Source organism: Nicotiana sylvestris, chromosome 11 (genome assembly GCF_000393655.2).
Source record: "Nicotiana sylvestris chromosome 11, ASM39365v2, whole genome shotgun sequence".
Classification (NCBI taxonomy): Eukaryota; Viridiplantae; Streptophyta; class Magnoliopsida; order Solanales; family Solanaceae; genus Nicotiana; species Nicotiana sylvestris.
The window spans coordinates 94,879,891-94,905,489 of NC_091067.1; the positions used below are offsets into that span (position 1 = coordinate 94,879,891).

Here is a 25,599-nt window from a genome sequence, read left to right on the forward strand (position 1 = left end):
AAAGATTTTATTTCACTTTTGAAAGAGTCGATTCCAAGAGTTGTAAGTCTACAACCCCCTCATTTTGAGTCCACTTTGAGCCTTATGTCATCTCTTCTTTCCAATCCTATCCAAAAATCTTCCAAATAAAGACCTCTTAATCAGCCTATAAGAATGCCAAAAGACGCATGCAATGAGCAACAATTGTCACACGACATAGAACACTGTCAAGTTGCTCACAAAAGAACGCATAAAGAAAAGGAAAAGAAAAAAAATGAGAGAGTCTTACTAGTAAAAATCCTCTCGGGCACTGTAAAGCGAGGGTAAGTAGAGATAAATAAATGAGAGAGGCTTGTTGGTGAAAGTCCCTCGGGGCACCACTAGTCAAAAGTGAGTCGTGAAGCTGATGCAAAGAATTGGCACAAACAAGCCCGACTTCAAAGATCGTAGGAATGGTAAAAGAAAAGATTAAATTAGTTTGATAGATCAGGCCGTTGAGTCCAAAATACATGTCATGATCATTAAGGCTTGCTATTGAAAACAACTCTTCCATTTGTCCTTCCCGACGGGGACATTTCTTGTTAATATTGTTTCTTTCCATCAATGTGTCCTTCACTCTGAGTCCGTCCTTATCAAAACAAGCAAGAAAATATTTCAAAATCTGATACCAATTTTTCCGTTGAACAAAGTAAATTTGGCTAGTGCACTCAATTGTTACTGTCAACATGCCTTGAGGATTCATGCAAAGGCTTCCCCCAAAAGACTCTTGTCAGCCTACTTGGCATAAGCAAAGATAACTTGTGATTCTCTCTGACATACAAATTATTCAAAAAGCAGGAAGTCATTCAAGATATCAAAAAAGGTCGCCAAAGTAAATATCTCCATTTAGGATAAGGCTGGATGTTCATAAAGCCAAGCTGCCCAAAACTCAAGGCCACAAACCGATCACACTTTTAAAACTGACAAAATTTTCTTTGTTTAAAATAAGAACGAAGCAGTGCCAGGAAAGTGGTTCACAAAAAAAGGGAAATAAAAGAAAAAAAGAAAAAAAAGGATGAAAAAAAGAAGAAGAAAAGAAGATAACAACCAACAAAGGGAAATTTCTCAAATCTTTGCCGTTATTTGTCTTGCCAGAATGTATAAAATCATGTCATTGCTCTTCGCATTTTCTTCCTAAGGTCATACATCCTAGTCTTATGGATTTTTCTCACAATAAAAATCTTAGTATGATGAATTTTTTCTCCTAAAATGAAAAGCCCTAGTCTGATGAATTTTCTCCTAGGATAGAAGTCTTAGTCTAATGAATCTTTTTCATAAGATAAGAGCCCTAGTCTAATGAATTTTCTCTTAGGATAAAAATCTTAGTCTGATGAATCTTTCTCCAAAGATAAGAAAACCTAGTCTGATGAATTTTCTCCTAGGATGATTAAAAAAAACTCCTTAAGTTATTAGTCTTTAGTTTTTCTTAAGGTCAGGGGTACCGCCTGGAAAAAGAGTCAGCTTTTAATTCTCTTAAATTGTTAGTCTTAGTTTTCTTTAAGTTCAGGGGTCCCACTTGGAAAATAGGGCCAGTTTTAGTTTCCTTAAGTCATTAATCTTTAGTTTTCCTTAAGTTCAGGGGTCCCGCTTGAAAATAGTCAGCTTTTAGTTTTCTTGCATTGTTAATCTTTAGCATTCCTTTAGTTCAAGGGTCTCGTCTGGAGAATAAGGTCGGTTTATAGTTTCCTTAAGTTACTAGTCTTTAGTTTTTCTTAAAGTTCAGAGGTCCCGCCTGGAGAATAGAGTCAATTGTTAGTTTCCTTACGTTTTCAATCTCTAGTTTTTCTTTAGTTTAGTGGTCCCGCCTGGAAAATAGAGTAAGTTTTTAGTTTCCTCAAGTTTCAGTCTTTCCAACATAGGTTTTCCACTCTCTAATCTCTTTTTCCAGGGTACACCAATCTCGACCTTTTATTGTTTTCAATAATGAAGTAGTATAGAGTTCTGTTACCAATAACTCATGAAATTTTCCTATTGAAAACTGGGGTAGAAAAAATTTGTTCATTTATTTATTTTGGTGCCTGAGCAGGTTATACCTCGAGGCACAGGGTTCGAGATGACTAAAAAAACTCTCAATCCAAAATAGAGAAAAGAAAAGAAAAAGAACTGAATTCAAAGTGCAGAAGCGGAGAAAAGATGTGGACAGCTCAAAACATGACTGAAGTCACGAGCTTTTCATGTTTGGTCTTGATCGGAAGAAACCATAGAAAAATGAACTAGCACCTGCAGCTAACAAACATCAAGATTTAGATCAGAGTCTGCATGAAAAACTAGCCAAGACTCTAGACTAAGCTTCAAAAGACTTATAGATAGGAATCTTGTAACTCGTAGCTGGTAGACTTGTTTATTTCTTTTTATTTTGATTTTAGTGTAATAAGGAGTTCTACAAGCAATAACAGCAGCAACAGTAGTGAACTCACAACTTTTCCGGTAGTTCCGGTTACCAAAAAATTCAGAACTACACTGACCTGATTCCTTTATAGCTAAGGATATGTAGGCAACCTAAGAAGCAATGTTCGATCAAACTTTTTCAAAATGCTTCCAAAAGGAGTATCAAACGGGCAAAAATTATTCATGATTGCTCACTTTATCTTTTTTCGAGAACTTTTCATGTTCTCGAGCAAAGAGGGACAGCCGTGAGCACCTGATTTTTGTCCCCCATAGGAAATTACTCCTAAAAAGTCAAAAAAAAATTAATCGCGTTTATAGAATTTTAGGAATTTTTATTGCATTTATTTGAATTGTTCATGCATATTTAGAAGTGTTTTAAAATCATCAAAATATTTTATCTTTTATCTTTTACATTTTTAGACTTTAATTGCATTGTAGCATTTTAATTTTCTTTTTAGAATTTAATCACCTTTTAATTGCATTACTAATTACATAAAAATCAAGAAACAAAATTAGGAGTGTTTGAAAATGGGAATTAATTCAAAGAAAGAAAAGAAAGTTTGGTTTCTTTGCATTCTCAATTGGGCCAAGCAGACCGTCGGCCCAGTTCCTCCCCACCACACTCCAGCCCAAATATTTTAACCCAGTACTCATTCTCCACCCATTAAGACACCCCTAACTCATTTCCTCTTTAGGAGATGAACGAGACACCCCCTCTCACACACAAAAAAACCCTAGAGCCTTTTCCCCCTTCCCATCTTCAATCTAGCAGCTACCATCTACAACTCTCATTCTCACCCCTCCTCTTTGAGACGGAAACAGACTCCCTCCCCTAGTGAAACCCTAGCCACTTCTCCTCTTCAACACACAGACCTCCCCCTTTTGCCTAACCGTAGCCTCCACCCCCATTTTCTCTCTCCAGCTCTCACCTTCGACGCTGTACGACTAGCTCGCCGAAAAACGAGCCTCAAGCGAGCCGATGCCCCTCTCTCTCCTTCTTCTTTCTTCTGTCCTCATTCATACACTCACATGCTCATTTCTATTTTATTTTCACTTCACTTAGAAACATATTAGTAGCTAAGAATTCTGAAATCCAGAAGTTCAGATCTAAAAATAAAATTAAAAAAGGGGGCTGAGAAACGAAAACCAGAACTACTAAAAAAGGAAATCAAAAACAGCTACAATCTCTACTCATCTTGGTGCATGTTACAAGGATTTCAAGGCCTTTCGGTGTTGAATATTGTCGCCTCCTTACTGCGTTGCTGCTGTATCTACTTTGTTGAGCTCCATTATTCCCTTGCTTCCCGATTTGGTTACCTTTGAATCTGTTATAAACAAGGTATTCCATTTTTCTCTTCTCAAAAGTATGTAATTGTCAATTTGTGAAGGCGAATGGGCTTTACCCAAGGTTTGTGTGCGTGGATTATAATCCATGATTATTTGAATCGAAACAAACGGTTATATGATAGTTAAGCGTAATTTCATTATCTGATTTGGGACTGTTAATGTTATCGCAAGTATGCTTGTAGTTTTGTCTTGCTTTCTTTAGCTCATGACTTGTAGATTTGGCCATCAATTTGGTTAAATTTATTTTCCAAATGGTAAATTGTTATGTTTGTTATTCATCTCTGAATTTTGAGTCTTTGCGGTACTATATCCATGTCTAGAAATTTGAAGAAGTATGTGATGCTGAACATGTCAACATTAAGATTTCATAGAAAAAAAGAAGGCATTAATCAAAGGAAAAGTGCTTACTGACTTAGTGGACTAATTTTGCAAAGTGAATGGTTCAATTGTAAGGTGATACAGCAACATATGTAGTATATTATGCAATTGTTTACAGTATAATAAGTTTTATTACCTTCCTTCTTTGTTCGAATTCAATGAGGTTACAATAAGATAATGAGGACTAATCCCATTCAAAGACTAAAATACAAATGCCAAGATGAAGCAACTGTTAGCAGAAGTTCATTCAAAGTTTTATATGGATAATTCGCACATTACGCTTTTTTTAATGTTGTAGTCCATAATATTCTGATCCTCGCAAACAAACCTTGGATTTTAGGAAAATAAGTAACTCATAAACATTGTAGTTTGCTTTAGGCATGATTAATGAATTCATGGCCATGGGTACGGTTCCCGTGGCATGGTCACGATACGTAAATCCCAATTTGAGTGTGTTTCATGTGACTCGACTCTAACTTCAAATAATAATAAAATCAACATATTGTGAATCACGGGTGCATTTCACGTGACGCGATTCATAATATGTACAAAAACCAAACGAGTGCGCGACATCGCGACTTGTTCAAACGAATTCCATAAATACTAAAAGCGGTCAGGAGGTAAAAATGCACAGTAGGTTTCAAATATGTATTAAATCAGATAATGGGCTAATTATTAATATTTGACCAACCATGCTAAAACCACAAAACTTGAAAGTGCCTCATTCCTTCTCCCAAGTTAATAGAATTCCTTCCAGGTCTTCTGTGTTCACAGACCATAAATAAGAGTCAATTTCCTCGATTTGGGATTTAAAATAAACTGGTGACTTGGGACACCATAAATTATCCCAAGTGGCGACTCTGAATAAATAAATAACCCCATTTCGATTAATGTCACTTTAAGTGGAAAAATTCTTATCCCTTCGGAAAAAGGAGGTGTGACAGCTCTGGCAACTCTGCTGGGGAAAAGAACCCAGAATCTCTAGTTCAGGGTTCAAAACTAGAGCTTAGAATAACTGTTATACTTGGCTTTTGTTTATTATCTGATTTTTTACGTGCTTGAGCCTAACATGCTAAATGCCATTTTTTGTCGTTTTGATATTGCTTGAACTGCATATAAAACTGTTACGAAACCTTTTTTCTCTTTGAGTTTTCTAAATCTTTTGGGAAGTACACGCTGGTGTGACTTCTTTTCTGTTAGAGTCATATCCTAATTTTAGAACGAGGATCAGACAAGTTGTAAAGCCAGTGAAGCTTCTGTATTCCCGGTACGCTGCCCCTCCCCCCTCCCGGCTCGAGTTTTCCGCTCAAGTAAGCCAGGTCTAGAACAATACACCCCACACTTTAAACTTAGAATAACATAACCTCATATCGGATCCATAGTAGGAACATTTATTTGTATCACGTGCATTTGACTTTGGAGACTCAACACAGGGGTTGGGTCCGTCTAGGACAGGTGTACCCAATTTAAAAGACCATCCTAATGCATTTTACGTGCTACTTGCGTATTTATTTGTTTTGGCTTGCGTGTCGACTTACTTCTAGAATAAGAAAATAAAAACAAGAAAAAACAAGAATGAGGTATGATAGAAAATCACCCGCTTTTGAAAATCCCGATATTCAAAATATCCCGAAACTCTACCGAAATTTAAAAAAAGAAGAAGAGAAAAAGTCATATTTTCCTGTGTCAAAACTTGCTGAACTACGCATGTATGATTCTCACTGGATGTGAGATACGTAGGCAAATCTCATCGGTTCCGGGCCACAATTTTCAAAAAATCCAAAATATTTTCTTTTATTTCCTTCTTTAGAAAGTCTTTCTTTTAGACCCCAATTTTCAAAAAATTCAAAAAAAATTTCTTTTAATTCCTTCTTTAGAAGTCTTTCCTGATAGAATCCCAAATAAGAAAAAAAGTTCAAGATCAAAATATTTTCTACCTTTTTTAGAAGTCTTTCTCCCAAAAATTAAAAAAAAATCAAATTCCAAAATTATTTTCTTTTTTCTTTATAAGTCTTTTTTTGGAAATTTAAAAAAATATCCGAAAAAAGAGTTAGTTTATTTTCTTTATTCCTGATCTTCCCGAACTACGCAAGATCTGATTTATATTCCTGTATGATACGTAGGCAACCAACATCAGGTTCGATCAACCATTATAAAAAATGATGATATAATAAGGACCGACTGAATCCATTCTAACGTGTTTTTTGTTGTGAATTGTGAAGAAAGTTTGAGGTGGTCGGTTTGTGGTAAGCTGCAACACATCCATAATTTACAAGGTCCAAGAGAAAAATGTTAATGACAATTGATATTGAAGCTGTTACGAGTGGTTAAGAGACTCGGAGTCAGAGAGTTCAACAAGAGTCTACTGTGGTTGAGGAAAATAGAAAACTGAAGTAGCAAATGACTGAAATGTGTCAAGCATGGGCAATGGTCAAGGACCACCCCTTTCTCATGTTTTCCCAAATTTCACACCCATCTCGATTACTACCACTTCAGTCTCATTGTCTAATCAATCCTATCCATCTGGGTTCAGTCTTTATCCTAACTATACGACTGCAGCTGGAACTTCTATTGCGCGCTCCGAAAGTGTGCCATTGACAACCACTGTTGTTATGCTCGTCTTCACTATCCCACAGCCAACAGTGGTACAGAAGAAAAGTCATGAGTCACAATTTGCTATCCAGCAAGAATAGTACCACTCTCTTGAGTACCACTCGTAACTATTCGATCTTCTTACAAAGATTGAGAAGCCAGCTGCCCGAAAATTGACACAAGAAGAAATGACCCAAAAAATGAAAAGCTTAGAACAACAGCTGAAAAATATATAATGGTTGACAGGTCAAAAGAGTATTGCTTTCAAGGATCTATGTAAAAAACCCCAATGTTCGTTTGCCACTTAATTTCAAGACCCCAAAATTTGAAAAGTATGATGGACACGGTGACCCCATAGTCCACTTGAAAAGGTATTGCAATCAGTTAAGAGACGTAGGAGGAAAGGAAGTATTACTGATGGCTTATTTTGGGGAAAGCCTTACGGGAGTAGCCTCCGAATGGTTCATGGATCAAGATACCTCTCACTGGCATGTTTGGAATGACATGATCCGGGCCTTTGTTAGACAATTTCAATACAACATCAACATTACGCAATTTCCTTTCGAGCCTGAAGAAGAACTCAATTGAAAGTTTTAGGGAATATGCCATTAAACGGAAACAACAAGCTGATTAGTATTTTTAATGGACTGATTAGTATTTTTTATCTTTTTCTGATTCTCACTTTCTGATGTCTTTGCGAAAATAACACACATGTATATATGACAGTTGTTCCCATACTATATGATCCTCTCTTCTTGTTATTATATCTCTTCACTTCAAAGATAGTAATGCTTTCAACTAGTGCAGTGACTCATATTTGCACTAGCAACATAAATTTAAAAAATAAATTGGAGGAAGTCTTCTCTAATATTACTATAATATTTTTTCATGTTACAACATACATACTTTTAATCTATGGAGAGATTAGGGGTCAAAGAAGAAATATTTTATGTTTTGCTTTATTTTATTTTTCCAATCTCACGTGCAAGGCTAGTACTCGTACTACAAAATTTTACCAAATAATATAGTAGCAAGATGTGTTCAAACAACTTGGCAGACAATTCTCTTATTTTACTCATGATGGCAAAAAACAAAACTAGCCATCTGTCTCGAGGTTGGACTGTCTAAGTCCATGTCTTAAATAGCATGATGTTTTTGTGGGCTCCTTTCTTTGCCTCTAAAATACTCTCCCTACCGTATTTATAATCCAACTTACAAGCTACATATATGTTACATGTATTTATATTTGGTTAGCTAATATAGTCCTGTCTACAATCTGTACGGTTATACCAGCCATGGAAATTTTAACATTAATCTGCATCCATTTCTTGATGATATTGAACTTAGTCAAATCTAGCCCGCCCGAAGATCCCATAAAATGCACGTACAAAAACAACTTCAACTGCACCATTACAAACTCTTACGGCGCGTTCCCGGACAGGAGCATTTGCAAGGCAGGTCAAGCTGTTTTCCCAACAACAGAAGAAGAGCTCATTTCCGTAGTGGCAAATGCAACAATGATAAAGAGAAAAATGAAAGTGACAACTCGGTTTTCTCACAGCATACCAAAGTTGGTATGTCCAGACGGCGAAGATGGATTGCTTATAAGTACCAAGTTCTTGAACAAGATCTTAAGGGTAGATCAAGAAAACATGAGCATAACTGTTGAGAGTGGGGTGACGTTAAAACAGCTGATTAGTGAGGCAGCTAAGTCTGGGCTGGTTCTGCCTTACGCACCTTATTGGTGGGGTTTAACCATTGGTGGCCTCATTGGAACCGGCGCTCATGGAAGTTCTCTATGGGGTTTGGGAAGTTCAGTACATGATTATATTGTCCAACTTCGAATTGTCACACCAGCTGAAGCCGCTCAGAATTATGCCCAAATCCGTACATTGGAAAATGGTAACCCTGAACTGGATGCAGCTAGAGTGTCCCTAGGTGTTCTTGGAGTTATTTCACAGGTATTGAACTGCATGTACATTCTATTTCCTCCGTTCACTTTTACTTGTCCATTATTGACTTTGCACACATTTTAAAAAATAATAAATAAAGTGCATAATTTATCGTAATACATATATTAATTAGTACATAGTCTTAATGTATTTAGAAATTGATTTGGAATAATTAATTAATGCTAAGGGTAGAACATGAAAAATAATTTATTTTTCCCTTGATATGCGAAAAATGACAAGTAAAAATAAAAATTTATTTTTAGAATACTTGTCAACTAAAAGTGAACGAAAGGAGTATATATGTCTAATTAATTACTCCCTCCTATCAATTTATGTGTCTTGTTTAACTTGACACATAGTTTAAAAAAGAAAAAAATTTATCAAACTTATGGTCTAAGGTAAATTGTAAATTGTTTGTATCCGTAAATTATTTCATTAAGAATAAGATAAAAATTTTAAAATTAAATAATTTTTAAATAAGAAAATATGACATTAGTTTTTGGGTAGACTAATAAAAAGTACTACATATAAATTGGGTAGAAGGAGTCATTCATATTGTCTTAATATTCTCATTTCTCCCGCACGACCTTCCAAATGTTCGACAATGAAAGGAGGGGAAGTTTTTGGTTGAAATAATGAAAACTGAAAAATTGTGACATTTTTCTGAAAGTTGAAAAAAGTTCTCATCCAAGATTTGAACTTTTTTTGAAAAAAAAAATAGGATGTTGATTTTAAAATATTCCATTCATGTCCGTATTATTGATGATTCACGATTTTCGTACACCTTTTAATAAAATTAATTATTAATCATAATTATTTTAAAAAATATCTTTTATTTAGACATGTTACTAATTAACACTCTTGCAATTGGAGCAGTAATTTTGAACTTGAAAATAAAACAATAAATGTTTTTTGCTTTTTAGGACACAAAATACATTTGAAACAGTATGGGTACTATTTGTGTGGTCCCAGCAGCTAAATTAATTTGCTGACCTTTTTGCGGGGATCAAATTATTTGCCATAAAAGTGGAAACATACCGGGTGTGTTGGGCACCAAGGAAAATATTTTTTAATATTCTTTTGTTTGGTTAGTTTAAATATTTTGGAAAATATTTTTCTTATAAATAAGCAATTTTTTTTATGTTGTAAAAAGATTTTTTTTAACAAAATAATGTATTTCCTTTTTAGTTATCAAGCTCAAACTTCAATGTTATTCTTGTGTAAAAAAGTAAAGTAGCATATTAATTCATTTGGGTTTGTGTGAATTTTGAAAAGAATAATTAAATTGTTAAAGAAAATCGAGGTTGGGGGAGGTGGGAAGGGGGAGAAAAAGGAATACAAGAAACATGCAGATTTTGGGAAAGGTGGGTTGGGGAGAGATGAGTTGGGTATTTTATATTCTAACCAAAATACTAGAAAATATTTTGGAAATGTTTTTCACTCACCAATCAAATAAGGGAAACTAAATGATAAAATCACTTATTTTCTAGGAAAATAATTTCCTTAATAAACTTGAGGATTAAAATAAAAGTTGGGGGGGGGGGGGAGTGTATCTAGTTGCTGCCAACAACTAATTTTGTAGTTCTTTTATAAATTGAATTCAAAATCTGGGGTTGGGATACATCTTGTTCCTCGTCCCACGTCCCCTCTATCCCGCCCCCTACCTTAACCCAGACCGTGACGAACAACGATTTAGAGGCCGTTTAGGTGGGCTTGATGTAATAGATTTTTAAGCCAAAAGTCATAAGTGAGGAATTTTAATTTTTAACTTTTGGCTTATTTTTGTCATTTTAGCTTAAAACAAGAGCTTAAAATTACTTTTTTACTTTATTCAAACACTATAAAATAGCTTAAAAGCTATTTTGGTTTAAAAACACTTAAAATAAGCCAATTCAAACGAGCGCTTAGACCCCATTGAAAACCTTGTACTATCCATTGATATATATATGATAGCTTTACTACTACTATATTTCTATTCTAGTTTATGCGACACACTTTTTTTTTGATCCATTCTGGGTAAAAATGATATATTTTTTTTAAAATAATTAACTTTATACTTCTTATTTTATTCTTATTGAAAACTTTATAATCGCGCAAATATTATGACATATTTAAAGACATAGTTTTCAAAATTTTTATAGCCATATAAATATCATACCATGTTTTAGACCTTAAACTTTTAAAAAAAATTATTTATTTATTAATCTGTACCAATCCAAATTGTGTCACATAATTGAAAATGGAGGAGTTTCTTCTGACATTTCGTGATAAAAAATCCACGCATCATTATTGGACCCGTAAGCCTTCGAGGACTGAAGAATTGTATGCTAGAGATAATGGACAATTTGTTTTTATTTCATTTTATCTCATCGTATCACATTTTATTATGCGAGATTATAAAATTATCATCAATACCTCGATCTAGATCCGATATAATCTTTCTTCCATAGCCCTGGATCTATGTAAAATTAAAGAAAATACGCAAACAAAGTAGTAATTAACATGCGATTCTTTTTTGTTCTCTCCAAACAATGCGTTGGTATTTCCTGATTGGCTTTTGCCGGTGTTTTCTTTTTCGTTTTTTCTTTTGGTAAAGTTGAGAATATTATCATAAAAAAAAAAAAAACCAAGAAAAAACTGGTATTTTGAATGGTTTATTTTCAGAAAACTCAACAATTTCACATGTATGTAGTATACCACAAACAACTTTTGACGTTAAAACTCAGGATGTGCAGATAGGTCTCATCTATCTATCTATATTTATTTATATTTATATTATATTAGCACAAATATCTTTAGCGAATTATTATTCGCTTTTTTTATCTTTTAAAAATATAGTATATATTGGATAAAATAGTAATTTAAATTATTTACCTAAAATATAGGGCTTCATTTTTAATTATATTTTGTATATTAAATACTTCCTTATTTAAAATAGGTATGGATCCTAATTTATAGGACTTCAAAATCAATTACTGGAATTTTACCTTAAAGAATAATCTATACTATATTAAAAGCACGAAGACCCTTAGCGAAATATCGTTCGCCTTTTTACCCTTTAAAAATAAATTTCATATTAGACGAACTTGTCATTTAATTATGCTCCTAATATTTAGGATTTTAATATCAAGTTAAATTTTATCTATTCCTAATATTTAGGATTTTAGCACTAACTGAAATTAGGGTCATCAAATCTTTCCTTATTTGGATTGGGTAGTAACCCCTATATTTTAGGGATTTAAATCCTACAAATATCTATAAATATTTTATAATTAAATAACAAATACGCATCCAACTCAAGCTTTCTGCAAAATTATACAAATCAAGACAAATTCATAAGTCATTTATGTTCAAAGGAATCATTTATAAGCAGAGAAAAGACGTTGCGCCACAAGAAACAACTTATAAAACCAGTATGTAAATTTAATTAAATGCATTATGTGAGGTAAACATTTAAATTTTAAATTCATTGCTCATACTTAATTACTTTAAAGGCATGTTTTTTTTTACAATTTTATTTATCATTCATATTATTTCTACTTATGTTGTTAAGAATCACAAGTTTCTATATATTATAATAATATGTTCAAGTTAATATTTCTTTTGTCGGATCCATACTTATAAAAAAAAATGGAAAATTGTTTGCAAAATATAAAATTGTACATTTTGATTTCAATTTTCATAAATATCTATCATAAGTTTCATGTTTATGAGAAGATAGAGTTTACTGTATTAGATGTAGTCATAGAGTTATAGAATTAAAAGACAAATTTCAAAGTCCAAACTTGTACGAAAAATTATTTATGTTTGAAGTTAACTAATACTAATAAAAAAAATTATATACAAATCTCACTTAAATAATATCCTTCATTAATAAATGATTAAATAATTTGACTTAAGGCTACGAGGAGTCTATGGAGCACTTTTTCTTTCGTGACTAAGTTAGCTAAATAGGATAAATATTTATTATTTTTAGGAATTTACATTATTTTCTTGAACTTTTATTGTATAACTCAAAACAATTTTTTTTTTAAACAATTTATGTGATTTCTTGAATTTTTACTCATCGACACCGGTACACGCGTAACGCGCGTACGGCGAGACTAGTCATATTAAAAGAAAGAATAAACCACAAACGTACTTTTCCCACGTTTATTTTTCCATTAATAAGAGATAATATGTGCCATTATATTTTAATTCTAGAATATTTAATAAAATACCTATAACAAAAGACTAAAATTAACACCAACGCTTTTCATTTCAAACATGTTCTTTATAAACAAAAAGAAATCTGAGTCCCTCCAAATTAATTTTAATTATTATAAAAATACTTTCTTTAATAAATCATTTAATTTTTATAATTTTTAGAAGTTTATAATGAATAAAACTTTTTTTTTATTTGAACTGAAAATCCTAATATTTAGAACTTAAAAAATATTAAAATTTTACTTTGTATAGATCATGCACTTAAATTACGCGGGATGCATTATGTACTGAGCTGCCTTTTTAAAAAAAATTCTAATTCTAAGTCATTCTCTGGAGTAAATATGTCATGGATGAGTCTTCTTTCCATTATAAATTCCCTCACAGTCTTGCTTTAGTATACTTTTATTTTTTTTATTTTTATTTTCATTGCTATTTAATTTTATTTTGTGATCATATGAAAGTTGTTGATTATTAGTTGCCTGATTATATATTTTAAGTTCTATTCTTCAGCACTATTTAGGTTTTAAGGATTTGTTCTTGCTGAAACTGAAAACAAAAAAAGATAATTTGTGAAATTAAATTTATAATATTATTAAATTGAAATAAATTTTAAGTTGAATTATTGACTTATGATTGAGGATTTTTATGAGACCTTCTTTATGATCATCTTTAGGAATTTATATTTTTATTTTATTATATAAATATAAATTTTAAATAAATTAATACTTATTGAGATAGCATACACGCGCGATGCGCGTACCTTGAGACTAGTTACACTGAATACATAGATAAGCACTTTAATTCTCCCCAATAGCTGCGTGTGAATACGACCAGTTTTGCGTAAAACTGTAAAAACTACGACTCTACTCTTTTTTCGCGTTCGATTAAAAGAATAGTCGTTCAACTTGAGTCTTTCTGAAATCCAAATAAAATTTCTCAGTTAACCCTAACCAAGTAGTAGGGGTATACATAGGTCGTGTTAGTTCGGATTTTCTAATTATTAAACCAAACCAATTGTATCGGGTTATTAAATCTAAATACCAAACCAAACAAATAAAAGTCAGGTTTTTTAATCTCGGTTTTTCTCGAATTTTTCGGGTTTTCAGGTTTTTTTTCTCCATAAAGTCTTCATAGCACAAAACGTAAAATTTGTGCTCCAAATATTTCTTTAATCCTAGTAAGATAGAACTATATAAGGTATTTTTTAATTAAATAACATAAATATGAGATGAGTCTTGGTATTTTACTAAAATATTCAACAATAATGATAATAAAATAACATAAAATAAATATTATTGATAAGATATAATGAAAACAAACATAATTTAAAATTACGACTAATAAGTACTATTATTTACATGACTAACCACTAAAAGAAAAATAAGTTATACATTTTATCTAAACCATGGAAAAACTAAAAAATAGATATCCAATACTATTTTCATTCATAGTATAATTGGATTGAATATCTTTTATTAACATTAGTATTGATCTAATTTTGGTTTAGGATTTATTTGAGTTACTAACATTTATGGACAATAAAACTTATTGGAGCATCCAAAAATTATAAGCCCAAGCTTGAAATAATACGTTGAAAGATAAAACTATGAAAAAACTTAAAAAATATTTATAAACTACACTACAATAAATATTTTTATGTATTAAATATATTTAATACTTTTATACATATAATGTCGGGTTGATTTGGTTTCGGTTTGACTTTTTTTAGTTAAAACCAAACCAAATTAAATATGGTCGGGTTTTTTTTCCTACACTTTCCAAGTCAAATCAAATCATAGTTGGATTTTTTTTCTCGGTTTGGCTCGGATTATCAGGCTGGTACAATTTGTGGGTTTAAATTGTACACCCCTACCAAGTAGGAATTATTTCTTGTTCTTTATGTCTTCAATTTTTTATTACTAGCAGCACTTTTCTTCTCTATCGATAACGTAAACATAGCAACAAACCGACTAGCTACATGAAGCATACATCTAAAAAAAATGAAAAACGATTGCTCCTCCCTCCAGACCATCCAACTAAGATTTCCGGTGGATATATGTTTGTTAATTACTCGTCAGAATGACTTTAAAGTTATACTTGATAATTAAGCTGAGTTATTAAATAAAAGTTGAGTGATTTTTGTGAAATTGAACGGTGACAGATCACACTGAAACTAGAACCAGTATTCAAACGTGCAATTACACTTTCAGAAAGGAATGACTCAGATTTGGGGGACGAGGCAGCTGTGTTTGGGAGAAAACATGAATTTGGAGATTTTACATGGTATCCTAGCCAGCGCAAGGTGGTTTATAGGATTGATGATCGAGTTCCTGCCAACACTCCCGGCAATGGACTTAATGACTTCCCTGGATTTCGCTCTACAGCCTCATTGGTTCTCGCCATTTTAAGAAGCTCAGGTAATTAATTATATTACTTGGTTCTGTTGAAATATAAACACACACAGAGCCAACGCAGCGGAAATAAATAACGAACGTACTTTCGACCATTATTGTTCAAGCATTGTAGGGAATCGTTTTCGAAACTTTTAGCAGAAAACCTAGAGAGTCTTCTAGCATGTGCCTATCGTAGGATGCCAGACTGATGGAGTCACATGCGTATTTATAGGTAGGCTAGGGACTCTCAGGCAAATACTTTAGCTCTAGGGACTACTCCATAAATTATAATTACCCTAGGGATTCCTAATATATGGTAATTTCTTTCCATCAAAGAAACTACCATATATGCATAACTACAGAATATTATCTGATATATTATTTCCTTTGGGAGACAAAGTAAATAATTTATTACCTTATATGTGGGCCACACTAGAAATCTCTAGAAGAGACGGTAATTTCTAACATTCTCCCACTTGGCCCACTTATTAAAATCAGATAATCCTTTATGAGAGATAAACATATAATATGGCCATAAAATTTATCACTCAATTAAAAGTTATGCAACAATCACTTTAACTAGAATATATTATTACACGAATCATGGCGGTCATGCTTTTAAACTAACCTTCCTTCCATGTATTACCATGCACAATATATTCTAACTTAGTGTGAATGAATTTAATATAAGTCATTGAGAGTCCAACTTTATTGATCCAATGATCACAAATAATACATGAAAATCCAAAAGTGTGCACTGTCATGTATGCCAAAGTAAACATAATGTCTAGACAAACTGTTAGAGAATAAAGCAAGGCTAAATTGAGCTACTAAGACCCATATGGGTTACATGATCCTTGAAAATATTAGCCGGCAGACCTTTAACCATAGGATCAGCAATCATTAAAGTAGTGCTATTATGCTCAAAACTCACATCTTGCTTCTTTACATAGTCTCTAACCATCAAGTACTTTATGTCGATGTGCTTGCTTCGGCTGCCACTTTTATTATTCTTAAAAAAGAATACTACAGCTGAATTGTCACAGAAGATTCTTAATGGCCTTGAAATGGAATCGACAACCCTAAGGCTTGAAATAAGGTTTTTCAACCATAACGCCTGTGATGTAGCTTCATAGCATGCTATAAATTCAGCTTCCATTGTGGATGTTACAACAATGGTCCGCTTGACACTTTTCCAAGACACAACACCTCCAGCAAGAAGGAAAATGTATCCTGAAGTGGATTTTTCAGTGTCTTTGCATCCACCCAAATCAGCATCTGAATATCCAATCAACTCCAATGAGTCAGAGTATTTGTATGTGAGCATAAAATCCTTGGTTCATTGCAAATATCTCAAGGCCCTTTTACCAGCTTTCCAATGGTCAAGACCAGTGCTACTTTGATACCTGCCAAGCATTCCTACCGCAAAAGCAATATCAGGTCTAGTACAGACATGTGCATACATAAGGTTCCCAACAAGCGAAGCATATGGAATGTCTTTCATTTGCTCCTTTTCCAATACATTTTGTGGACAGTGATTCAATGAGAATTTGTCACCTTTAATTATGGGTGCTGCTGTAGGTGAACAGTTCTTCATCCCGAATCTTTCCAGAATTCTTTCAATGTAGGCCTTTGAGACAGTCCAAGTAATTTTTGGGGTCTGTCTTTGTGAATCTCTATGCCAATGACATAATAGGCTTCACCCATATCCTTCATCTCAAAATTCTGGATAAGAAACTGTTTAATCTCGTGCAACAATCCCAAATCACTAATTGCAAGCAAAATATCATCCACATATAGGACTAGAAAAATGTATTTGCTCCCACTTATCTTAAGGTATATACACTGATCAATGATGTTCTCCATAAATCCAAATGAAGAAATAACATTATGAAATTTAATATACCACTGTTGGGAAGCCTGCTTTAGCTCATAAATGGATTTATTGAACTTGCAAATAAGGTGACTTTTGTCCTTATCACAAAATCCTTCAGGCTGACTCATGTATACTTCCTCTTCAAGATCTCCATTCAGGAAAGCAGTTTTCACATCTATTTGATGTAACTCTAAATCAAAATGAGCTACTAATGCCATGATTATTCTCAATGAATCCTTCTTTGATACTGGAGAGAAGGTTTCATAGTAATCAATGCATTCCCTTTGAGTAAAACCCTTGGCTACAAGTCTGGCTTTATATCGTTCGATATTACCCGATGAGTCTCTTTTAGTTTTAAAGACCCACTTGGAATCTATGGTAGATGATCCCTTTGGTAATTCGACGAGATCCCAGACTTTGTTTTTAGCCATAGATTCTAACTCTTCTTTCATGGCATCATACCAAAGTGTGGAGTTTTCTCCACTCATGGCTTGTGAAAACGAGCATGGATCATCTTTTAGTCCAATATCATAATCAGACTCTTGGAGATATACAATATAGTCGCTAGAAATTGCTAATTTTCGAATTCTTGAGGATTTTCTCACTCCTACTGGTTCAGACACTTCTTTAATGGGTTCGAGTAAAGAGGGTTGATCTTCATGTGGCTCCTCAAGTGGTGGTGGCTCTTGAACTTATTGTTGTTCAGATAATTCATGAGAATTTTTCCGAACAACATTCAAGTTTCCAATACATAAAGGTGCCACAGGTGATTCCCTTATTTCTTCCAATTCTACCATTTGAGTCAAACCACTCCCACTCTCTTCATGCTCCTAAAAAAATTTAGCGTTTTTAGCTTCAACAATTTTAGGAGAATGAGAAGGACAATAAAACCTAAATCCCTTAGAGTTAACCGCATAACCTATAAAATAACCGCTTATCGTTCTTTCATACAACTTCTTTATTTGTGGGTTATAAACCCTCACTTCAGTTGGACATCCTCAAACGTGTAAATGGTTTAAACTAGGTTTCCATCCTTTCCATAACTCAAAAGGTGTCTTGGGACAACCTTGGATGTAACCCTATTTAAAATATACACAACGGGTTTTAAGGCTTCACTCCATAAGGATAAGGTAAACTTGATCTGCTAATCATACTTCTTACCATGTCCATTAATGTCTGGTTCCTTCTTTCTGCCACACCATTTTGTTGTGGTGTTCCTGGCATGCTATATTGAGCAATTATACCTTCACTTTCAAGGAACTCAACAAATGGACCCTTAACTTGTCCCTTATCTGTGTACCTACCATAATATTTCCCACCCCTATCAGATCTTAGAATTTTGATATGAGCACTAGTTTGTTTCTCTACTTCTGTTTTGTAAACTTTAAAAGCATCAAGTGCTTCTGATTTGTTAAACAGAAAATAGAGATACATATATCTTGAATAGTCATCAATTAGCGAGATAAAATATCTCTCACCATTCAAGCAAGGGGTAGGAAAAGGTCCACATATGTCTGTATGTATGATCTCAAATAATTGAGAACTCCTTTTGGCACCTTTAGTTGATTTGTTGGTCTGCTTATCCTTTATGTAGTCCACACAAGTCCCAAAGTCAGAAAAATCAAGAGCTTTTAGAACTCCGTCATTAACCAACCTTTTGACTCTATCAATAGAGATGTGTCCCAATCTCTTGTGCAAAAGACTAGATGAGTTCTCATTGATAATACATCATTTATTGCCAATTTCTGTATCATGCAAGGTCAAAATATTACATTCAAATGTGGGGTCTAGCTCAAGTTTATATAAATTTTCATTCAAATTTCCAAAACCAATAACTTTATTATCTTTCAAAAGTTTCAAAAAAGGATAATGAAAATTCAAATCATATCCACTAATCGATAGTCTTGAAAGAGAAATTAAATTTCTAGAATATTCTGGAACATAAAAAGTATTTTCTAAATCTAAGTGAAAACCATCCTTCAAAATGAGCCTATAAGTCCCCACTCCATCCCCACGTGAATGCATCCTATTGCCAGAATAGACGTATTGTTCACTTCCTATCGGCTTTCTCTGAGTTAGAAAGCCCTGCATAATTTTGACAATGTGCACCAGAATCAATCCACCATGTATTATTAGAAACTTCAGTAAAATTAGATTCATAACATACAAAGGTTGAATTACCTTTCTTCTCAAGCCATTTCTTGTATTTCAGGCAATCCTTTTTCCAGTGTCCCTTCTTCTTACAGAAACGATAAGCATATTTGTCAAAGGTGCTTTTCTTCTTCATGGGAACACTTTTTCCCTTCTTTGCATTTCTCTTACCATGAGTCACCATGTTAACACTTTCTGGTGTCTTATGCTTCAACCTCTCTTCTTCTTAAACACATATGGTCAAAAGTTCATTGATTGACTATTTATCCTCATGCGTGTTGTAAGAAATCTTGAACGGACCATATTCCGCAGGAAGTGAGTAGAGAATGAAATGCACAAGAAATGGTTCAGACATATCAACCTCAAGGGACTTGAGTTTAGCAGCAATGTCTCTCATCTCCATAATGTGATCACGCACTGTACGACTTCTGTCGAAAGTCATACTTGAGAGCCTCTTCATAAGGGTGCTGGCCAATGCCTTGTCAGAGCTTACAAATTGTTCATCAATTGCCTTCATGTAAGCTTTGACCTTATCGCTATTAGGGATAGAACCCCTAATGTTTTGGCTTATGTGGGCTTTTATGAGCATTAAACTTAAGCGATTAGATCGCTCCCACCGCTCATAATTAGCCTTAGCAGCTGGCGTACTTGATTCCGTGGGAATAGGTGGTTCATCCACACGGAGTGCCAAGTCCAGATCCGAGCACCCTAAAGCGAGAAGGACTTTCTCCTTCCATTCAGCATAATTGTCACCGGAAAGCATTGGAATTCGAGCATTTTCATTATAAATAGCGGTAGGAAAAGCGGTAAAGACTGCAAAACAAGGATAAATATACATAAGCTATGAAGTACAATCCATCAAGGTGAATCGCGTAAAATACCGATTCTTAGTAAATTCTAGACCTTCCTCTGGGCAGAGGTTGCAACCCATGCATAGAATTTACTTTACTTTATTAGACTAGTAAACCAAAACACATAGAAATTAATCTGTACCTGTGGGCATAAGAAAATTTCCAACTCAAAAGTTTACTATCTCATTCCAATTAATCTCACCAAAATGTTTACCTCCCTGTAGGGCCGAGTTTACCATTTTAATAAGATAATCGGACAAAATAGATGTTATTATAATATTAATTTAATCACTAAACTTTATGTGATTAAACAACTGAGTTTCTTTTATATCAAATGCTCAAGATGCTGTGGCTACTCTTAAATACATAATACAAAAGAAAACTTCAAAATTGACATCTTACAATAATAAACCTTTATAATTAACTTCCACTAGAATATTGATTTGTTTCAAAGTGGAGATACAAAGTATAGGTAGGACGCCTATATATCCTCAAATAATTCTTATAATTAAACTAAATATTATAAGAACTTCCAAAGAATTCAACGAACACATATGTTATATTACATAACCGAAAATCAAAGTGTTTGCCAAAGTCTCACTAGGCAATTCCTCCAGATTATTAGTACTTTGAATTGACCAGTGCTTCAAGAACACTTCAAAATTCTTTGTTATAAAAGGCAACAACTAAATACTTGTACCAGAAAATAAAGTTTAACTTTGAAAAAGATAATATACGAACCCTTCCAAATTCATTACAAAACATTGAAACACATAATGAGTAGATACAAGGCAGACCATATTTGCATTATGTCTTAGTAATATAGACAAAAACGTGATAATTAAAAGCAAACAAATCGTTATTAATACTTTGTCAATGCATCTGCTATGAGGGAGTATTTAAACAATCAACAAGTGGACAAGCTTAAAGAATCTGAAATTTCTAATGTCTCAAACTTGTTGCCTTTTTAATCTTCAAAGCAATTATTTTAATCTAGTCTAATCATTCTACATCAATGCTTTAAAGAGCAAGACTACATAATAGCTATTATGAATTAAAGCAAGCTCTTCTTTTAAACTAAGGATAAAATCATAAGTTCTACAAATCACACGAGAGTCCAACTCATTCACTCATGTGGATTAAAACAGTTCGAGCAGTTGAGCACAATTTAAAAGTTAGAATCAATTCCATCTAACAGAATATAACTCCATTGTCGACAAATCAAAGACGGGCTATGTTATATATATAAAACTAAACACACACATTTGAGCAAAACGAGATTTGCATAGTTATGAACACAATCTCGACACCGAACAACACGACCAAAGGTAGGCTCTGATACCATATGTTGAAATATAAACACATAAATAGAGCCAACGCAGCGAAAATAAACAAGGAACGTACCTTCGGCCATTGTTGTTCAAGCGTTGTAGGGAATCGTCTTTGAAATTTTTAGCAGAAAACCTAGAGAGCCTTCTAGCCTGTGCCTATCGTAGGATACCAGACTGATGGAGTCACAAGCGTATTTATAGGTAGGCTAGGGACTCTCAGGTAAATACTTTAGCCCTAGGGACTTCTCCATAAATTATAATTACCCTAGGGACTCCTAATATATGGTAATTTCTTTCCATCAAAGAAACTACTATATATGCATAACTACAGAATATTATCTGATATATTATTTACTTTGGAAGACAAGGTAAATAATTTATTACCTTATATGTGGGTCACGTTAGAAGTCTCTAGAAGAGACGGTAATTTCTAACAGGTTCAAGTTTGTAAACTACGCCTACTTACCAAGTATTGTGCTTAATTTTGATAGCTAATTAATTGCATGAATAATTGTTACGTTGCAGCTAGAGCATAAACAATAGTATTCACTAATCTATTTTGACGAAGTTTATGAGGATTGACGAATATATATGTTAATTAGCCAGAGAGTTTCGTACGTACATTTTCGATAATGGCCATGACTTTCATTGTTTTTTCAGAGGAGAATCAAGAATCAAGAAACGATAGTGGTGGAAAATGCGCAAGTGCCAAACTAACCACTTCTACATTGAAGATTGGTGCTTACGGGTTGACAAACAATGGTTAGTTCTTTTATAAATATGACTTTTTGAAAGTTGAGTCAACTTATGCGTTTTTCCATTTTCTTAACTTTTTTTTTTTTTTTTACGTATCCTACTATATTCACAACTTTTCACCATCATACAATTATCTTAAACATGAAGTATTTGTTATTTTCTGTATCGTATTGTTCATTTCGGAAGAATTTACTTCCATGTCTTTTAAATTCTAAACTTGAAAACAAAACAAAAATAACTATCTGTCACATGATATTTAATTTGTAGAAATATTTTATGAATATTTCATCTATATATGTTTTGTACAGCCGTAGTGGGTAAACATTTTTCTAAGCCATAGAGTACAATCTAAGATTCCTATAATAGGACACAAAGGCAAATCATCAAAAATTTTGAAAACAAACAGGAGAAAAGAATTGTACATTTCTTTAATATACTGAGTAAATTTGATTTATGCTCTTTATAGCAAGTGGACAATCTTTTCACTCTCCAAGACGTAACATTTGACATGTAAAGCATTTCTTATTATAAATTTTGACTAGATTATATTATAAGTGTTTGGTTCAAGTCTTTACTTATTAGTAATATTAATCTCTTTAATTAAATTTTCCAGGAAGAATTTTTTTCTTTTGAATGTATCCTTCTGAATATTAATTAAAGACAATAATTAATAACTCGCATTTGTCTCAGGTTTTGCCTTTACTGGCTACCCAGTGGTTGGATTTCACAACCGAGTCCAAGCATCAGGAACATGCCTAAATAGCCTTGAAGATGCAAGAATCACAGCATGCCCTTGGGACTCTAGAGTTAAAGGTCTCTTTTTTCACCAAACAACATTTAGTATTAACTTATCCAAAGTCAAAGGGTTCATTCAAGATGTCCAAAAGCTAGTTGATTTAGAGCCTAAGGCACTATGTGTCTTAGACTTGTACAACGGCATCCTCATGAGGTACCTTACAGCTTCAAATGCTTACTTGGGTGAACAAGAAGATGCTTTAGATTTTGACATCACATATTATAGAAGCAAAGACCCAATGTCACCTAGACTTTTTGAAGATTTTCTTGAAGAGGTAGAGCAACTTGCATTTTTCAAATATGGGGCCTTACCACATTGGGGAAAGAATAGGAATGTTGCATTTATTGGGGCAATCAAAAAGTATAGAAATGCTGGCAAATTCTTGAAAGTGAAAGAAAGGTATGACAAATTAGGGTTATTTTCAAGTGAGTGGACAGATCAAGTTTTAGGGTTAAAAGATGGGTTGATCATAGTTAAAGAAGGGTGTGCTCTAGAAGGGCTATGCATTTGCTCTGAAGATATTCATTGTGCCCCAAAAATGGGTTACTTCTGTCGGCCAGGCAAAATTTACAAAGATGCGAGGGTGTGTACTCGTTTGTAGAGAACGCTTTTTTCAGTATTACTCCCTTGTTTCGATTTAGATAACACATTTCTTTTATTAAGAGTAAATTGTGTGAAGTTGACCAAGATTTTAAAATATATTTTGTTATCATATTGACATGAAAAATATTCCAACTTATAGTACTTTTCGTATAGTTTTTGAATATCTAAATTTTAATTTTAAAAAACTAAGTTGAACTATTTTCTTAGTCAAACTGACTCTCTATAACTGAAATCTGTCATCTAATTAAATTGAAACCGAGGGAGTATCCATTTAATAAAATGAGGTTAGGTGCCACATCATCTTTTTAAAAATTATATATTTGCCATTTGATTTCTATTATATGGATAGAGATCTGCTTAATACTATTATATAAAATTAGATTTCACACCAAACAATATAGTCATTTAATAATTTTTTAATATTTAAAATTTTGAGATCAATTAAATTATGTGTATTAAATCCTTCCGTATAATATTTATATTAAGACTGTGTAGTTTTTTTTTTAGTGGAGTCCAATTAAAAAACAAACATAAGATTGTCATCACAATAATACCTGTAACCAATTCTGCTTCATCAAGAATTTTTTCACCGAGATATTTGAAGAAATCAGCCAGTGTATTTTTGTTTTTGTGGAATAAAAGTTAAAAACAAATAAGTATTAAATTTCATTACAATTAATAGCAGTAACCAATCTGTTTCGTCAAAATTTCTTCACCGAGAGACTTGAATAAGTCCCAATATATATATATATATATATATGTGAATACCTAATTTTTGCATGCTTTTAATTCTCCTAGAAATACTAGTATTTGGATGATTTTTAGTTATTTGTGCATTTTTTATATTGCATTTCCTTTATTAAAAATACCAAAAATATTTTTACCTTTTATTTGTATATTTTAGTTTGCATCTTTAAATTGTATATTCCAAAAAAAAAAAATTTCTTTCTACTTATATATTTTCTTTAGGACTAAATAAGATAATTAGGGGTTAGGGGATTGAGCTAGTATATTTCAATTGAAATTGAGCCAAAATTGGCCCAAAATTAGAAGCCCAAAGAGCCCAGATCCGGTCCAAATGGGGGCTGCCATAGGAGGGTTGAAACGGCGTAGTTTTATATCGAAACTACGCTGTTTTAGTTAAGTGACAAATATCAATCTCATCCACCCATGGTATTTGATCCAATGGCCCACATTTGATCTCCCAAGAGGTATATAAGCCCTCCAAAATCAGAAAATTGGCCATTTCTCCATAAACCAAACCCTAGAAGCCCTTCTCCTCCTATTGCCGCTGCCCGTCCCCCACGGCGGCGCCGCGGGCAGTGGTCCAAATGCCCTCAAAACTTCACCATTTGCTCATCTTTCTCTCCTCTTTCCATATCTTCAACTCAAATCCCCCAAAACTTCACGAATCTCCATGAATAGGCAAAAACCCGAAACCCTAACCCCTTATATTTTCCCAAATTCGTGAGTTTTCAGGCCACTTCACCCCGTACCACTTACATGGATGTTTATAACTCGACTCGATGTACCATTTGGCATTGGTATTGGAGCCGAATTTTGATAGTCATTTTCCGGTGAACTTTTTTCCGGCGAACACTGCTCCACTGCTGTGACGTGCCAAAACCACCATTGCCCCTCCGTATTGGCCTATTTTTCAATCCAAAGGCACTTTTTTCTTCTTGGCAATACGCTGCAATTCCTTTGTTTAGCATCTTCCAAAAAGAACCGTGTGCCTTGGGGTCGGACAGCCACCACCGGGCATCCTCTAGTGGCTCGAATCAGTTTCAAGCGCGCTTGTAGGGTATAACCTTCATTCCCTTACTAAGTTTTGATTTTTAATAGTGATAGGTTTAGTTTGCAACTTTGATTTCTCTTTTGGTCAATTATTGTTAATTAGAGTGTCGAATTAGTGCGTATGTTGATTAGTTATCTCTGTTTATCAGATTGTTATCAACCAA

The 25,599-nt window shown here is 33.4% G+C and overlaps 1 protein-coding gene across 2 annotated transcripts; it reads left to right on the plus strand.

Moving 5' to 3' along the window:
• The first annotated feature begins 3,094 nt into the window (after window positions 1-3,094).
• LOC104245144 (probable L-gulonolactone oxidase 6) lies at window positions 3,095-23,717 on the plus strand. 2 transcript variants are annotated; one of them, XM_009800710.2, is made up of 5 exons: window positions 3,095-3,745; window positions 8,165-8,684; window positions 15,043-15,298; window positions 22,144-22,245; window positions 22,930-23,717. In XM_009800710.2, the coding sequence occupies exons 2-5, from the start codon at window positions 8,241-8,243 to the stop codon at window positions 23,634-23,636; spliced, it is 1,509 nt and encodes a 502-aa protein (XP_009799012.1). In that variant the 5' UTR covers window positions 3,095-3,745; window positions 8,165-8,240; the 3' UTR covers window positions 23,637-23,717. The 2 variants fall into 2 exon arrangements, 1 of the variants encoding a protein (XP_009799012.1); XR_011403707.1 differs by lacking the exons at window positions 15,043-15,298; window positions 22,144-22,245; window positions 22,930-23,717 and having other exon boundaries at window positions 8,071-8,788.
• The last annotated feature ends 1,882 nt before the right edge of the window (window positions 23,718-25,599 follow it).

Bases quoted from the DNA above. Each gene is read 5' to 3' on its own strand.
- LOC104245144 (XM_009800710.2), top strand. From the start codon at position 8,241: ATGATAAAGAGAAAAATGAAAGTGACAACTCGGTTTTCTCACAGCATA. The intron at 8,685-15,042 runs GTATTGAACTGC...GAACGGTGACAG, and splicing joins TTCTTGGAGTTATTTCACAG to ATCACACTGAAACTAGAACC. The intron at 22,246-22,929 runs GTTAGTTCTTTT...CATTTGTCTCAG, and splicing joins TTACGGGTTGACAAACAATG to GTTTTGCCTTTACTGGCTAC.